Genomic DNA, 17,247 nt, shown 5'->3' with positions numbered 1-17,247 from the left:
TCTCTACTTCACCATTGTCAGCTATTTTCTTGTCCAAGCAGCAAAACTCAACTATTACTTTTAGTCTCTCATTTCCTAATCCAGTTCCTTCAGCATCACATTTAATTTTACTTCATTCTGTTAACCTTGTTTAACTTTTGTTGATATTCATGTTTTTAACTCTTTTCAAGATCCTATCCATTCCATTCAAATGATCTTCGAAGTCTTTTCCAGTCTGACCAAATTCCATTGACATTGCACATCTCGTTTTTTTTTTTTTTTTTTTTTTTTTTTTTTTTTTTTTTTTTTTTTTTTTTTTTTTTTTTTTTTAAATTCCCCCCATGACTTTCTCCTCAGTTTTCTTTGCTGGTTGCTGAATGTACAGATGAATAGTATTGAGGATAAGCTACAATTCTGTGTCATTCCTTTCTCAGCTACTGTTTCCCTTTCGTGTCCTTCAATTCTTATCACTGCAGTCTGATTACTGTACAAACTGTAGAGGGCGTTTCAGTCCATCACTTTTATCTCTATTACCTTCAGAATTTCAAAAAGTACAGTCTTGTTAATATTGTCAAAAGCTTTCTTCGAATGGATAAATGCTATAAATTTAGACTTGCATTCCTCACGTCTATTTTCTAAGATAAGTTGTAAGATCAGTATTGTTCTTACATATCTCTGGAATCCAAACTGATCTTCCCCAAGATTGACTTCTGCCTGTTTTTCCTGTTCTTATGTATGTAATTCATATCTGTTGTCTTCAACCATGACTTACTATGCTGTCAGTTGAGTAATTTTCATACCTGCCAGCATCTGCCTTCTTTGGAACTGGAATTATTACAGCTGCGTGGAGTGGCCGTGCAGATTGAGGCTCAATGTCACAGATTGCGCAGCCTCTCCCGCCCGAGGTTCGAGTCCTCCCTCAGGCATGGGTGTGTGTGTATTGTTCTTAGCATAAGTTAGTTTAAGTAGTGTGTAAGTCTAGGGACTGATGACCTCAGCAGTTTGGTTGCTTAGGAATTCACACATTTCTGAATTATTATGTTCTCTCATATATTTTGCATACCAGGTGGAATAGTTCTGTCATGGTATGTTCTCCCAATGATCTCAGTAAATCTGAGGGAATGTCACCTGCTTTGGAGGACTTTTCAGCTTACATCTTTCAGTGTTCCATCAAACTTTTCTTGTTGTAACATATCTTGTATTTAATACTCAAGTACTTCCTCTTCCCTTTCCATAGTGTTATCTTCAACTTTCACTTTTTATGCTTTCCTTTGCATAGTACTGGCTTGCCATCTGAGTTCTTAATGTTCATATTGGTGCTTCTCTTTCCTCCGAAGGGTGTTTTAATTTTCCTACAGCAGTGCCAGTGTTTCCCAAAATCAAGCATGCTTCTACAACTTTACATTTCTGCTATGTCCTGTCTTGCTTTGCTACATTCATGACGACAACAGCATATTGGTCTCATAACAAGACATTGCCAGGACAGACTAATGATGTTCAGAAATCATTAGACACTAATTGGGGTCTTTTATGCATCAAAGAGGATCCTCAGAAAGAACCATAGAGCAGATGCAAGACAAATTGTCAGAAAGCTATTAACGTGTAGAATGAATTTTATGTCTGACATGCGTGAACAGTAGAAAGGAGACATGCATCAGCAGGTGCATGGCTCTCAGTTTGTGATCACTATACAGAACATGACGAAAGTGTTACAGGGACAATGTAAGATGGATTACTGACTACTGAAGAAGAGTAAGATTATCTAGTCAGTCCCCTGTGTTCAGTTTCCAACAATAACTCTGGTTCATGTGTAACGGATGTTAGATAATTCTTTTGTTGTTAACCTTATATTTTACATCTGCAGACACATTGTGCAAACCATGGCAGAGAGTACTAGTGGTACCACATTAGTGTCTCTTCTTGTTCCAATCACATCCATAGTGCAGGAACTCTGTGCATGCTGTAATTAGTCTAATGGAAAAAATGGAAAAGCGTGTTTGGTGTTATCGGCTGGGAGGGCAGGTCCGGCCACCTTGGTGCAGGTCTTATTACATTTGATGCCACATTGAGCGACCTGCGCGCCGGATGGGGAAGAAATGATGATGAAGACAACACAACACCCAGTCCCTGAACGGAGGAAATCCCCGACCCAGCCGGGAATCGAACCCGGGCCCCTTAGGACGGCAGTCCGTCATGCTGATCATTCAGCTATCAGGGCGGGCAATTAGTCTAATCATGTCTTGTGATTCCTGTGACAGGGGCTGATTCTTTTAGATTCTTCACTTTATAAGTAAACTTACATGTCGGCGATTCATATTTTTCAGTATTTCTGTGACACTCAAAATGTTATATTCAAACAGTGGAAAATCCAGGTTGGAATAACGACAATATTATGAAAAGGCTAGGTTGCTACTCACCATACAGAGGAGATGCTGAATTGCAGACAAGTACACCAAAAAGTCTGCTATTCATTTGAGCTTTCAGCCACAAGGTCCTCCTGCGAAGCATAAAAGACACACACATTCACACAAGCACAACTTGCACACACATCACCATTGTCTCTGGCCACCGAATCTGGCCTCAGTGGCCAAGGACAGGGACAGTGTGTGTGTGTGTGTGTGTGTGTGTGTGTGTGTGTGTGTGTGTGTGTGTGTGTGTGTGTGTGTGTGTTTCTTTGCTTTACAAGAAGTGCCTGTGGTGACCCAAAGCTCAAATCCACTCCATTCTTTTTGTTGTGCCTGTCTGCAATTCAACATCTCCTCTGTATGGTCAGTAGCAATCTATCCTCCCTGTAAAGTGTTACACCCAGCCATTTGTATGAGTTGATTAACTCCATTTCTGGTTAATTGATATTGTAGTTACAGAATACTAGTTTCTTGAGTTTTACATTTCTGAACATTCAAAACAAATTGCCAGTCTTTGCACCACACTGAAATCTTATCAAGATCCGATTGGATATTTGTACTGTTTTTTTCCCCAATAGTACAATATATTAGCAAAAAGTGTGAGGTTACTATTAATATTGTGTGCAAGGTTATTAAAATGTAACATCTCCTGTAGGGGTTCAGACACACTTTCTGGAGAACATTTGAAGGTACTCCTACTTCTGCCACCGAGCGTGGTGGCGCAGTGGTTAGCACACTGGACTCGCATTCGGGAGGACGACGGTTCAATCCCGCGTCCGGCCATCCTGATTTAGGTTTTCCGTGATTTCCCTAGATCACTTCAGGCAAATGCCGGGATGGTTCCTTCGAAAGGGCACGGCCGATTTCCTTCCCCATCCTTCCCTAATCCGAGCTTGTGCTCCGTCTCTAATGACCTCATTGTCGACGGGACGTTAAACACTAATCTCCTCCTCCTCCTCCTCCTACTTCTGCCAATGACTCTCCATCCAAAATAACATGCTGTGTCCTTCTGACCAAGAAATCCTCAATCCATTCATAAATTTTGCATGATATTCCATATGATCACACTTCTGATAGTAAGCTTAGGTGAGGTACAGACTCAAACATTCTTCAAAAGTCAAGAAATATTGCATTCACCTGATTTACTTTGATCAGTGGCTCTTTGCTGTATGCCATGGAGGAGCACATTGTGTTCAAGATTGCTCATTAAGTTGGAGTTCAGAAAATGATCTAGGATCCTACAAGAGGTGGACATCAGAGAGATCTGCTCTTCTTATTGTATGGGTTTGATTTGTGCTTTCTTCCAATCTGTGATAAGATTATGGTTTGGTTGACATTGAGGGCTTTCATACATTTCCATCTTGATAGCCAGATAAGTGCACTGAAGAAACAATGTCACCCCAGTGTGCATGGATAGATGAATCATAAGCCCTTACAGAAGGCACAGGGATAGAGTCACATGCTCATCTGCATGTGCACTACCTCTATGTAAGCATAGGGCATTAGTGATGAGTGAAACATTTATTTTTCATGCAAACATTGTGCACAAACATTGATAAATACAAGGAGTGACAGCATGGCAAGAAGAGGAAATCATCTTTGGCCATGCCCATGGCCATTTAGTGTGTGAAATTGCTGGATTTGTTGGTGTTTCGTGCCGGTGTTTCAACGTGCCTACAGAAAGTGGTGCAACACATGTACCCACGAAACATGACATCAGAATTGTGGTTGGAAAAATATCCTGATTGAGTGGGACATGTTTCACCATTTGTGAATCAAAATAACTTCCAAACCCAAAATGAATTGCCGCAAGTGACGAATTAATGTCCATCCCAATCTGTTAGCAAGAGAAAATTGCGAGGGAAACTGTGTACAATGAATATTTGGAGTCGGTCACCTTACAAAAGGCCATTGCTCACACAAACACTTAAAGAAGGCAACAGCAAAATTATTAGGCTGGAAGAACATGTGACATGCATGCATGTCCAAAGGAACAGGCACTGTGATGACTACAGCTGTTATGAAATATATTAAAAGTATTAGCAGTTGTGGATATGGACAACCATCAGCTGTATAATGAAATGACAATGAAAATTTGTGGTGGATTGTGATTCGAAGCCATATTTCCCACTACTTATCGGGAGTGGTGGCCTTAACATTGGGCTATTCATGCATGACTCACAGCCAGGCCTTAACTTCCATATGTCATCATCCATGTCCAGAGGAACATTCCAACATAATTCAGAATAACACAGGCACTGCAATATCATATTTATCTGTTGACACTGGGCAAGTGACTTAAAAGTAAAATGTCTTACCTTATTGGAATATACATAACGGATGCACGAGTGCTGTTGCAGACACATGGTTGGCGAGATATGGAAGTTTTGGTCTGGCCATGAGTCATGCTCAGATAGCCTAATGGTAAGGCAACTGCTTGCGATTTGCAGGATATCTGGGTTAGAGTCCCAGTCCGGCACAAATTTTCATTGTTGGCATTCTGTTATACAGTTGATGGTTGTCCATATTCACAACTGTAAATACATGTAATGACTATGTGACAGGTTTCCTGAACAGTCCCCCACCCTATCATATCTCTATTTGCCTGCAAAACTGTGTGACTTGAACCACATAGAAAATCTATGGAACATGTTGGGACAGCAGATAAAACACTGACATCAGTATTCACGTAATTTCGTGGTATTGCACTAACAAATCCTCAGTGAGTGGCTTGACCATGATGTGGCATACCAAATCCAGGCAGTTATCAAGTCTAGGGGGGAATACAACATACTATTCAAAGCTGAGGTTCAGTGTTCAGCAGAGAGAATATTGAAGAATTAACTCCAGAAAAGAAACTCCACATGTTCATTAAAAATCATTAACTCTTACTGTAAAGATTGTGGACTTTGTTTAATAACAAAAGTGAACAAATTGACATGAATGAATGAATTATCACAGGACTAAGGGACCTTTTCTCATCTCAATAGTGTGCTTAAAATTAAGACTTTTCAGTTGATACGAAGATGGGAATGTACAGGCATGCTACCTAGTCATAAAACTTGGACAGTTATTGCAAAAAGTACAAAATTATCGTTTCTGAAAAAGGCATACCAGTAGTTAGGAAGGCCATGGCCCAGTAAGTTGTCATATGCAAAGACTCTAATTAATTAGGTCTTTAAATATGTCTGCTTGTGTCTGTATATGTGTGGATGGATATGTGTGTGTGTGTGTGCGCGAGTGTATACCCGTCCTTTTTTCCCCCCTAAGGTAAGTCTTTCCGCTCCCGGGACTGGAATGACTCCTTACCCTCTCCCTTAAAACCCACATCCTTTCGTCTTTCCCCCTCCTTCCCTCTTTCCTGATGAGGCAACAATTTGTTGCGAAAGCTTGAATTTTGTGTGTATGTTTGTGTTAGTTTGTGTGTCTGTCGACCTGCCAGCACTTTCATTTGGTAAGTCACATCGTCTTTGTTTTTAGGTATAATTAGTTAGTTAGTTACATGTTCCATAAGACATATGAACAATTCCATTATCAAAATGAAGTAGCACAAGTCAGTTTACACGATGTGTTAACATGATTATTAGTGTTAACATTACTAAAGACATAATTATTTTCAGTCCTGTTCATATCCAACTAAACTTCTTTCTACAACCCCCCACCCCCACTCCATGCCAGCTACCAGCTTTTAAGTAGCAATTTGTCAGTGGAATAGGAGGAGTTGTCCAGAAGAAAAGTTTTCAAAGGTGGTTTAAAACTTGATTCACTTCCTGTCAGACATTGTGTGTTATTAGGCAACTGATCAAAAATTTTTGCTGTTGCACATTAAACTCTTTTCTGAGCCAATGACAGCTTTAACACTAGGTAATAAAGGTCATTCTTCCCCTTAGTGTAGTAGGTATGGACATTATTGTCCTCATCAGATTGTGATGGATTATTTATGATGAATTTCATTTGTGAATACATGTATTGTATCAGTGCAGCTAAATTGCCTAATTCATTGAAGAGGTACCTACGTGACATCCATGGGTGAACACCACATATTATTTGTACTGCTCACTTCCATGAGACATCATTGAATGCAAATAACCAAAATACAATCCTGGAAATTGAAATAAGAACACCGTGAATTCATTGTCCCAGGAAGGGGAAACTTTATTGACACATTCCTGGGGTCAGATACATCACATGATCACACTGACAGAACCACAGGCACATAGACACAGGCAACAGAGCATGCACAATGTCGGCACTAGTACAGTGTATATCCACCTTTCGCAGCAATGCAGGCTGCTACTCTCCCATGGAGACGATCGTAGAGATGCTGGATGTAGTCCTGTGGAACGGCTTGCCATGCCATTTCCACCTGGCGCCTCAGTTGGACCAGCGTTCGTGCTGGACGTACAGACCGCGTGAGACGACGCTTCATCCAGTCCCAAACATGCTCAATGGGGGACAGATCCGGAGATGTTGCTGGCCAGGGTAGTTGACTTACACCTTCTAGAGCACGTTGGGTGGCACGGGATACATGCGGACGTGCATTGTCCTGTTGGAAGAGCAAGTTCCCTTGCCGGTCTAGGAATGGTAGAACGATGGGTTCGATGACGATTTGGATGTACCGTGCACTATTCAGTGTCCCCTCGACGATCACCAGTGGTGTACGGCCAGTGTAGGAGATCGCTCCCCACACCATGATGCCGGGTGTTGGCCCTGTGTGCCTCGGTCGTATGCAGTCCTGATTGTGGCGCTCACCCGCACGGCGCCAAACACGCATACGACCATCATTGGCACCAAGGCAGAAGCAACTCTCATCGCTGAAGACGACACGTCTCCATTCGTCCCTCCATTCACGCCTGTCGCGACACCACTGAAGGCGGGCTGCACGATGTTGGGGCGTGAGCGGAAGACGGCCTAACGGTGTGCGGGACCGTAGCCCAGCTTCATGGAGACAGTTGCGAATGGTCCTCGCTGAAACCCCAGGAGCAACAGTGTCCCTAATTTGCTGGGAAGTGGCGGTGCGGTCCCCTACGGCACTGCGTAGGATCCTACGGTCTTGGCGTGCATCCGTGCGTCGCTGTGGTCCGGTCCCAGGTCGACGGGCACGTGCACCTTCCGCCGACCACTGGCGACAACATCGATGTACTGTGGAGACCTCACGCCCCACGTGTTGAGCAATTCGGCGGGACGTCCACCCGGCCTCCCGCATGCCCACTATACGCCCTCGCTCAAAGTCCGTCAACTGCACATACGGTTCACGTCCACGCTGTCGCGGCATGCTACCAGTGTTAAAGACTGCGATGGAGCTCCGTATGCCACGGCAAACTGGCTGACACTGACGGCGGCGGTGCACAAATGCTGCGCAGCTAGCGCCATTCGACGACCAACACCGTGGTTCCCGGTGTGTCCGCTGTGCCGTGCGTGTGATCATTGCTTGTACAGCCCTCTCGCAGTGTCCGGAGCAAGTATGGTGGGTCTGACACACCGGTGTCAATGTGTTCTTTTTTCCATTTCCAGGAGTGTATGTCAGGAGGGTGGTACAATTGTTTTCAAGATTAGTAATTATATGAAGAGCAAAAGTAGCTGAAGTTAATTGTTTGAGAAGCTCAGTAATGTGCTTTTTCCAGTTTTCAGCAGTATGTACACCCAAAAAATTTGGAGCATTCTACCTTATTTACTGATTCCTGCTTATGTGCTACATTAAATTGTTGGTAGCACTATTTGCTGTACAGAGTACTGAATAAAGTGGATTTTGTTTTCAAAATTTAAGGAGTCCATTTTGAGAGGACCACTTAATAATTCTTTCAAAAATATCATTTACCAACTCTTCTATTGTTTTCTCTCTAAGGAAATATAAATGGACAGATAAAAATCTACTCACAAAGTGGTGGTAAGGGCACATACACACAAAAGGACTTAACCTTTACAAGCTTTTGGAGCCAGTGACTCCTTCTTCTGGCAGAAAAATTGAAGGGGCAGGAAGAGGGGTGAAGGAAACGGACTGGAGAGGTTTAGGGAAAGGTGGTATAGTTCAGAAAAGCCATCCAGAACTCTGAGTCAGGGGAGACTCACCAGACAAGATGAGAAGGAAAGGCCGAACTTTTAATAATTGAAACAGTGAATTCGCTCCTATCACCTCCCCTTCCCCTTCCGTCCCGACGTTGTCTTGCTTGACTGCCGCTCCTTCCTTCTCCTCCCATTCATTAAGTCTCCCCTGACCCACGGCTCTGTGTGACCTTCCTGAACTATACCTCTTTCCCTGAACCTCTCCAGTCCTAGCCCTTCATCCCTCTTCCTTCCACTTCAACTCTTCATTCTTCTGCCAGAAAAAGAAGCCACTGGCTCTAAAAGCTTGTAAAAGTTAAATTCTAGTGTGTGTGTGTGTGTGTGTGTGTGTGTGTGTGTGTGTGTGTGTGTGTGTGTGTGTTTTTCCCTGCTGCCACTTTGTGAGCAAATTTATTGTCTATCCAATAGATTATTTTTGTTGTTGTATTTATCTCTAATGGGATTTATTAACACTAGTATCATGTGCAAAAAGTAACAATTTTGCATGTTGAATGTTGGAAGGTCATTCGCAGGTATAAAGGGAAGGTGTAAATCCAAAACTGAACCCTGTGGAACTTCCTTTGTGATTTTTTTTCCCCTCCTCAGTCACTAAAATTTTCTACCTTTCTGATATTGGTCTGAATTATTCAGTGCAACATTTTGCATTCTGTTTAAGTATGATTCAAACCAGCAGTGCGTAAAGCCATCAGTTCCATAAAACTTGAGTTTTTCTAACTCAATCTACACAATTAAATGCCATGGAAAGATCACAAAAATACCAACTCATAATATATTATTTTTTAAGGGTTGTACTATTTGATGAGTGAATATATAAATAGCATTCTCAGTCAGGCAACCCTTCTGAAATCCAAACTGTGATATGCTAAGTAAACTAATTCCACCTAAGTGTGCAACTCCTCTTGGATACATAACTTTTTTGAATATTTTGCAGATGATGTCAGTAAGGAAATTGGACGATTATTGTTTAAGTCTGTCTTGCAACCTTTCTTATGAATTTGGTTAACAACTACATATTTTAATCTGTCTAGAAAAATTCCCTGTGGCAGTGAGTGATACATTCCATATATCACTAAGGACATTGCTTATGAAGTTTGAAAAACTTTTCAGATTTCTGGTTGATATTCTGACAGGACTACATGAGGTTTTTTTTTTAGAATTTTTAGAATTCTGTTAATTTCTGTGTGCTACTTGTAGATGCTTAACGTTTTGTGGAATGATATTTTTAAGGTATTGTCTTGCTTCTTCAACTGAACCACTTAACCCTCTATTTGATGCTACAGTTAGAAAGTGGTTGTTAAAAGAACTTGCAACTTGTGAATTATCAGTCAGAACATTGTCATATAGTTTGTTATGAAATCTTGTACACTGTCTGGTTATCCTGTCTCCCATTTGACAGTGTCCCATGTAGTTTTAATCTTATTTTCTGCATTACTTATTTCTATCAGAACATGTATAATTCTGAACATTTTAATGAGTTTCCTAAAAACACTAAAATATTTTTTGTAGTTTGCAAGTAATGTCGGATCTTGAATTCCTGTGGCCTTTATATTTATTTCCCTCTTCCTCTTGCATGAGATTTTAATTCCATTAGTTATCCATGGCGTGCTTGTTTTTAATGGATTTACTGGATATTTTTTTAGAAAAGCATCTTTCAAATATTTGCTTTGTATGAACCTGCCTCAGTGTTGTAAGGTGCCAAATTGTGTATTTCCATTAATTGTGCATCATGATCAAAAAGTCCATTAGTAATTGGGTACACATTGATTGTTTCAGCCTGAGCATTGTCTATAAAAATATTATCAGTTAGTGTCCTGTTATTTTGTTGCAGACATATTGGAAAATTGACTACTGAAATTGGATTGAAGCACTAAAATAATAATTCTAGTTCATTTTTCCTGTCCATATTTTTTAAGAAATCTACCTTAAAAACACCACAAACTACTGTTTCTTTTTGTCTGAATAATGCATCTAGATTTGTCATAAATAGATTGAAGTTTCCTAAAGGAGACCTGTAGACTGTTACATTTAACAGACAAGTATTCTGCAGTAACAGCTTACAAGCACTGCTTGTAGGTTCTGATCAACACAAAAACTGTTTGTTTCAATATTTCTGACTTGGTACACATTTTTATATATGTTAAAACTCCTTTTTCCATGTTAATTATACACGAAAATGATTGTAGTCTATAATTTCTGATGTTTAACTTCTCTGTCCCTGAATTTACATTGTGTTCAGAGGGACACAGAACATCTATTACTTCAGAATCTTACACATCTTATAGGCATACAGTAAGCTCATCTATCTTGTTTTTAGCCCTCTAATGTTCTGATGAAAGAAATTAATTTTATTTTTCTGGAATTCTCACACTTATTACGTTCTTGTACTACTGTAATTTCTTTTAATACCCTCTGACTGTAACATGACTCTAACCTAAAATATACGCCCCTTTGATTCCAGCAATTATGGAGATTTTTTGTGTATTTGTGACCTCCCTAACACTTTCTGCGAGGTGCTCAGGTAATCTTTCCTACCCCTCCAATTTAGGTGCAGGTCACAATTAGTGTACGCTCATCTCCCAGTCAGAGCAACAGGCATGACTTGCGTATGGGACTTTGATTCAGTCAAAAGAAACTCGCTGAGCTCTTTGTTCAGACAGCTAGCAGCCATGCTATAGAATAGATTAAAACCTATCGACAAGGTGTAACTTATGTGTGTTAAAATATGTGGTGTGGAGTGTTCTTTTTTAACTTTTGTAAATATTTTGATCACTATCTGTGATGTATACAGTTATGGAAAAAAAATAATTACAAAGTTATACTGGTTTCCTTGCACAAGTATATGTCCACTACCTTGCACTGGCGGATATTGTGTGTGCATTAAATTGGGATATGTTTTATTAACTTGTAAAAAGACAAAGCAATAACACTGGACAGCTGAAAGGAGATGTTTCTGAGCACTGCTTTGACTCACTTTAAACAATAACAATTTTTCAGTTCATTCAGTGTAGAAACCCCCCCCCCCTCCCCTTTCACATTAATAATATTTCTGTGTTTTGTTTTTCCAAGCTGAAGGGAAATGAGCAGCTGATAGAAAGCTTAATTTATTTACAGCCTAGATCCAGGCAATCGAAGAGCATTGGAAGGACTTCACAGGATTGACAATAATACAAGCAAAATTGACAATTCCTATTATATGATGGCAGCTGGTGAAGATGAAGGGGGTGACACTACCTATGAGCGCATTGCTGATTCAGAAAATGAAGTAAGACATTTTGCGTTGCTGTTATTTTTTGATCTGTGCAGATACTCTTCATTATTATTGAGAAAATTATTTCACGAGAATAAGCATTATTTATGCATATATAAGCCTATGTAACTTTAATATTTCAGGCAGAACCTGATGAGAGTGAGACTGAAGCTGTGTGGTCAGACATGGATCTTGACTTGAGCAGCCAGTGAATATACATTACACTGATTGGAGCAATCATGCAGATACAATCAGTGGAAAAGACTGAAATTTAGAAATGTAGAGGAGGGGGTGGGGGATTTCGTGCACTACTTCGAATTATTGTTTCGAACATGTTTTTTCTTTCCTCAACGACTTGTTACATCAAAAAGTAAATAGTGACTGAAACACATGTTCATTCATATGCCATGTGCTGACAGAAATGTTGCTTTTAGTGAGATTAAAATGTGTTTTTATAATGTTCGACTGTTATGTTGTATGAACTGAGTGTGAGGTATAGAGGAGAAAACTTTTTATATTTATATTGTGATGAAATCTAATTCCTGATTTGCATGTATATGTCATGTTTTTGTTATGATAACATTGTTAATAAGACATATTTTTAGAATATGCATGTGTTTCTCATTTTGTATAATATGAACATGCTATCTGTATTTGTCCCATACCTGTATGATTTTGATGTGGAGGTTGGTGGTGGGGGGGAGGAGGGTTGTACTCTGGATTCCTACAATCCTGCTGGCTTCCTAATTCTCTCTGGTAAGTGCATAATTTTAAAGCTCTGTTAAAAGATTGTGACAGCATGTGAATTAAATTAATTGGGTTTTAACAACAATAAAAGGCAAAAAAATTATTTCCTTGTCTTAGGTTCAGAGTTGGTGGTCTGTATTCTAGGAGCAATTTAAAATGAAATTGAAACCATACTTTACCAGCCATTCCTTGTATAAATCATCTAGTGACTAAGCAAATATTGCTGGTGGCTGATTTAGAAGAAATGTGTGTGTGTGTGTGTGTGTGTGTGTGTGTGTGTGTGTGTGTGTGTGTGTTGCACCAGAGCTACAATTTACTCATTTTATGTGACATGTTCTACATCAGACAGAGAGGACAGTAATTAATACAAGATAGAAAGAACATATAAACTATAACCTTTACATATTTAGTATGCATTTTAGAGAAAAATGACACCCTACAGTAGACGTGGGCAGTAATAATTCAGTTTCTCATAGAGTGGAAAATCTTAGCTATATTAATGTTCTAGAGGAGATACAGATCTATACAGATTTGGTGAAAAATCCAAGTAGCATTTTAAATAACAAACCAAACTTCAAGAAAATTTTTCTGAGTATTAAGTTATCCAAAACAAGAGGTAACCCTAAATTTTATATTTAATGAAAACAGAATTTTATCAAGGATGATGAAGTGTAATTACAGATTGTATATCTGATACATAAATAGATCAATAACATGGAAGTTGAGCAGCTACATCATAAATATGAGAAAGCAAAATGTTATAATTCACAATTAATTTTGTGCACTACTTGAAAATGAACCACACTCAGTAGTGGAATAATAAAATAACATCAAAAACAATAAATTGCGGCTCTGCTGGAATACCCATGTAAAAAATTTGTTTGATTTAAGGAAGAATGTTTGTTGTAAACAGGATTCTGTGCAAATGTTAAACAAGTATTGTTTTCTGATAAGTGTGGATACACCAACTGTGTACAAAATTGTGGCTTTCCTGTTAATTTTACTATATTGAACATAACTCAAGGAAATATAAATATTTTGTAGCAGTTTATTAGCATTGAATTATTAATGTGTTTTTTAAGAGCTGCTTCACTTTATTAATGTGTATGTTATTGATTCTGCACCCTTCAAGGTTTTTCTAGATGAACAAGTCTTCACAACACAATGAATGAATAGCAGAAAGGAGATTTTATCCCTTGAAATATGATTAACATTAGATGTGAAATGTGTCTTGCAGCTGTTTTTTATTTACTTTAACTTTTCATCGGATTTAAATATTGCCAAAACTTCTAAGTATCTGTATAATTCATTACTGAAATGGTGGAAGTAGCTTTCATGTCCGCTTTCAACACTGTGACACCTAATTTTTATTGATAGCTCCCTTCAGATGTCCTATGAAAGTTGTCATTTATACAAAAGTTCATTTTTTTTGGATGCTGGTGTTAACATACAATTTCAATTACCTTTATTGAAAGAATGGTTTTGCACATAATATTTTAATCCATCAGCTGTTATGAAGCCTCTTCTAAGCCCTTCCAGTAGAATGTTCAACAGTGTGTAATCGGAGAACAGTGGCACACTCTCTTCAAGTTTGTTATTGTCTGGCACACGTTTTACACAGAAAGTCACTTATGTAGAGTGTAAATACTAAGGCTTCCATTAGACAGGTCTACCGTACCTGCTTTCTATGCAAGGCATTATTAAAAAGTAAATGCAGTTTTTCATTCAGATGTATTGACAGTTCAATACACTATACAGAACAAAATATTTTAAGGCTGCTTAAAAATGTTGTAATTTTCATTGAATAACCTTTTGGAACTGATCCTCTACCAATCTCCGTAGTTCATATTATAGGATTTTCTTCTACAAACTTGGCATTGTGCTGAATTTTACCCTTTTGAAAGACATCTATCCAATTTTGTGATGGATCTACTCAAGTCATCTTACTTCATAAGGACAGTATACTTCACAACCAAAGTGTAGGTAAACTGTAGCACATTCATAGATTTTTCTTACATTGGGCCTCTCGCCTAAAATAAGTAATAATTTATTTAAGGTTGACTAATAAATACACTAATTTGTCCTACTGATTTTTGTTTATTTCGAACTAGTTTTGGGCTTATTAGGCCAACTTCACGAAACAACTGACTAGTGTCTGTAAGGGACACTGGTTCTTAGGTAACCAAACATTATAGGCAATATACGATCACTTGCTTAGTGTGTTGTGTATCAAACGTGTTTCTTAATGTTGAAATTACACTTTATACAGTGGACAATGTTATGCACAATAAATAATTAAACTAGACACTATTACAGGTTAAACGGATTTTTTAAAACTTTTCATCAGATTTCAATATTGCCAAAACTTCTAAGTATCAGTATAATTCATTACTTAAATGGTGTTTGTCTGTGGTGGGTTTTCTGTAAATTTTGAAACTATGTATTTGTCATGATATCTATGTTGAGGTCCAAGAAGTCAATGTATTTCCCACCAATCTCCATGGTGAACTGTATGTTTTTATGTTGTGAGTTTAGATGTTCAAGGAATGTGTTCAGTTGTCTTTTGGTTCCAGTCCACAGACACAGTACATCATCTACATATCTGTTCCAATATTTAATATTATCACTGATAGCCTCATTATGAAGGAACTGTTTTTCAAAATGATCCATGAAGATTTCTGCTAAAAGAAGACTGAGGGGAGACCCCATTGTGAAGGCAGCTATCTGTTTGTATAGACTATGTTCAAAATGAAAAGAATTGTGTCGTAAATATGTCAGGGTGGATAATTTTACATCCTCTACTTGTGCAGGGTTGACACCTGCCCGGTATAGTTGTCCTGTCAATATGTATGTTTGTAAATAAGCTGCTAACTTCAAAAGATACTAGTTCCACACTATGTGGAATGTCTTTAATTTTGTTAATGAGGTCCACTGAATTTACAATTTAAAACTTAGATTTGACACAGAAAAGTACTTCTTTGGTAATTTTGTAGTTTGGTGTGGTGCATGTTGATAGAAGAGGTTGTAAAGTTTGGCCTTTCTTGTGTAGTTTAGTAAGTCCACATGGTTTAGGAGATGCTGGGTTCATATTGAACAAATACTTAGCTTCATAATAAGGTAATATACTTTTGCAGATCTCGGTTATGTTTCGGATTTCTTTGTTAAACGTTCTGATGCGGTCTTTGGTGAGTATGTGGTAGGAATGGGGTGTGGGGAGTTTTTCCACTTTCTCAACATAATCACTTTTGTCCATGAGAACCACGTTGTTGTTGTTGTTGTTGTTGTTGTTGTTGCTGCTGCTGCTGCTGCTGCTGCTGCTGTTGTTGTGGTCTTCAGTCCAGAGACTGGTTTGCTGCAGCTCTCCATGCTACTCTATCCTGTGCAAGCTTTTTCATCTCCCAGTACTGACTGCAACGTACATCCTTCTGAATCTGCTTAGTGTATTCATCTCTTGGTCTCCCTCTACCATTTTTCCCTCCACGCTGCCCTAAGATGCTAAATTTGTGATCCCCTGATGCCTCAGAACATGTCCTACCAACCGGTCCCTTCTTCTAGTCAAACTGTGCCACAAACTCCTCTTCTCCCCAATTCCATTCAATACCTTCTCATTAGTTATGTGATCTACCCATATAATCTTCAGCATTCTTCTGTAGCACCATATTTCGAAAGCTTCTATTCTCTTCTTGTCCAAACTATTTATCGTCCATGTTTCACTTCCATATATGGCTACACTCCATACAAATACTTTCAGAAACGACTTCCTGACACTTAAGTCTATACTCGATGTTAACAAATCTCTCTTCTTCAGAAATGCTTTCCTTGCCATTGCCAGTCTTCATTTTATATCCTCTCTACTTCGACCATCATAAGTTATTTTGCTCGCCAAATAGCAAAACTCATTTAGTACTTTAAGTGTCTCATTTCCTAATCTAATTCCTTCAGCATCACCCAACTTAATTCGACTACATTCCATTATCCTCATTTTGCTTTTGTTGATGTTCATCTTATATCCTCCTTTCAAGACACTGTCAATTCCGTTCAACTGCTCTTCCAAGTGGTTTACTGTCTCTGACGGAATTACAATGTCATCGGCAAACCTCAAAGTTTTTATTTCTTCTCCATGGATTTTAATGCCTACTCCGAATTTTTCTTTTGTTTCTTTTACTGCTTGCTCAATATACAGATTGAATAACATCGGGGCTACAACCCTGTCTTACTCCCTTCCCGACCACTGCTTCCCTTTCATGTCCCTCGACTCTTATAACTGCCATCTGGTTTCTGTACGAATTGTAAATAGCCTTTCACTCCCTGTATTTTACCCCTGCCACCTTTAGAATTTGAAAGAGAGTATTCCAAGCAACATTGTCAAAAGCTTTCTCTAAGTCTACAAATGCTATAAATGTAGGTTTGCCATTCCTTAATCTTTCTTCTAAGATAAGTCGTGAGGTCAATATTGTCTCAAGTGTTCCAACATTTCTACGGAATCCAAACTGATCTTCCCCGAGGTCGGCTTCTACTAGTTTTTCCATTCGTCTGTAAAGAATTTGCGTTAGTATTTTGCAGCTGTGACTTATTAAACTGGTAGTTCAGTAATTTTCACATCTGTCAACACCTGGTTTCTTTGGGATTGGAATTATTATATTCTTCTTGACGTCTGAGGGTATTTCGCCTGTCTCATACATCTTGCTCACCAGGTGGTAGAGTTTTGTCAGGACTGGCTCTTCCAAGGCCATCAGTAGTTTCAATGGAATGTTGTCTACTCCGGGGGCCTTGTTTCGACTCAGATCTTTCAGTGCTCTGTCACTC

The 17,247-nt window shown here is 39.0% G+C and overlaps 1 protein-coding gene across 1 annotated transcript in view; it reads left to right on the top strand.

Annotated features, from left to right (window-relative positions):
• Positions 1-13,461, top strand: part of LOC126100200 (anaphase-promoting complex subunit 7) — a 169,542-nt gene extending 156,081 nt beyond the window's left edge. Inside the window, exons 10-11 of the mRNA XM_049910760.1 lie at positions 11,559-11,709; positions 11,838-13,461. Coding sequence (XP_049766717.1) covers positions 11,559-11,709; positions 11,838-11,906 — 220 coding nt within the window. The 3' untranslated portion in view covers positions 11,907-13,461. The remainder of the gene's footprint in view (positions 1-11,558; positions 11,710-11,837) is intronic.
• Positions 13,462-17,247: the final 3,786 nt, after the last annotated feature.

This window comes from Schistocerca cancellata, chromosome 9, assembly GCF_023864275.1.
Source record: "Schistocerca cancellata isolate TAMUIC-IGC-003103 chromosome 9, iqSchCanc2.1, whole genome shotgun sequence".
In the NCBI taxonomy this organism is placed as follows: Eukaryota; Metazoa; Arthropoda; class Insecta; order Orthoptera; family Acrididae; genus Schistocerca; species Schistocerca cancellata.
Note: the sequence above shows the minus strand (reverse complement) of the source record. Positions and strands in the feature narration are given on the sequence as shown.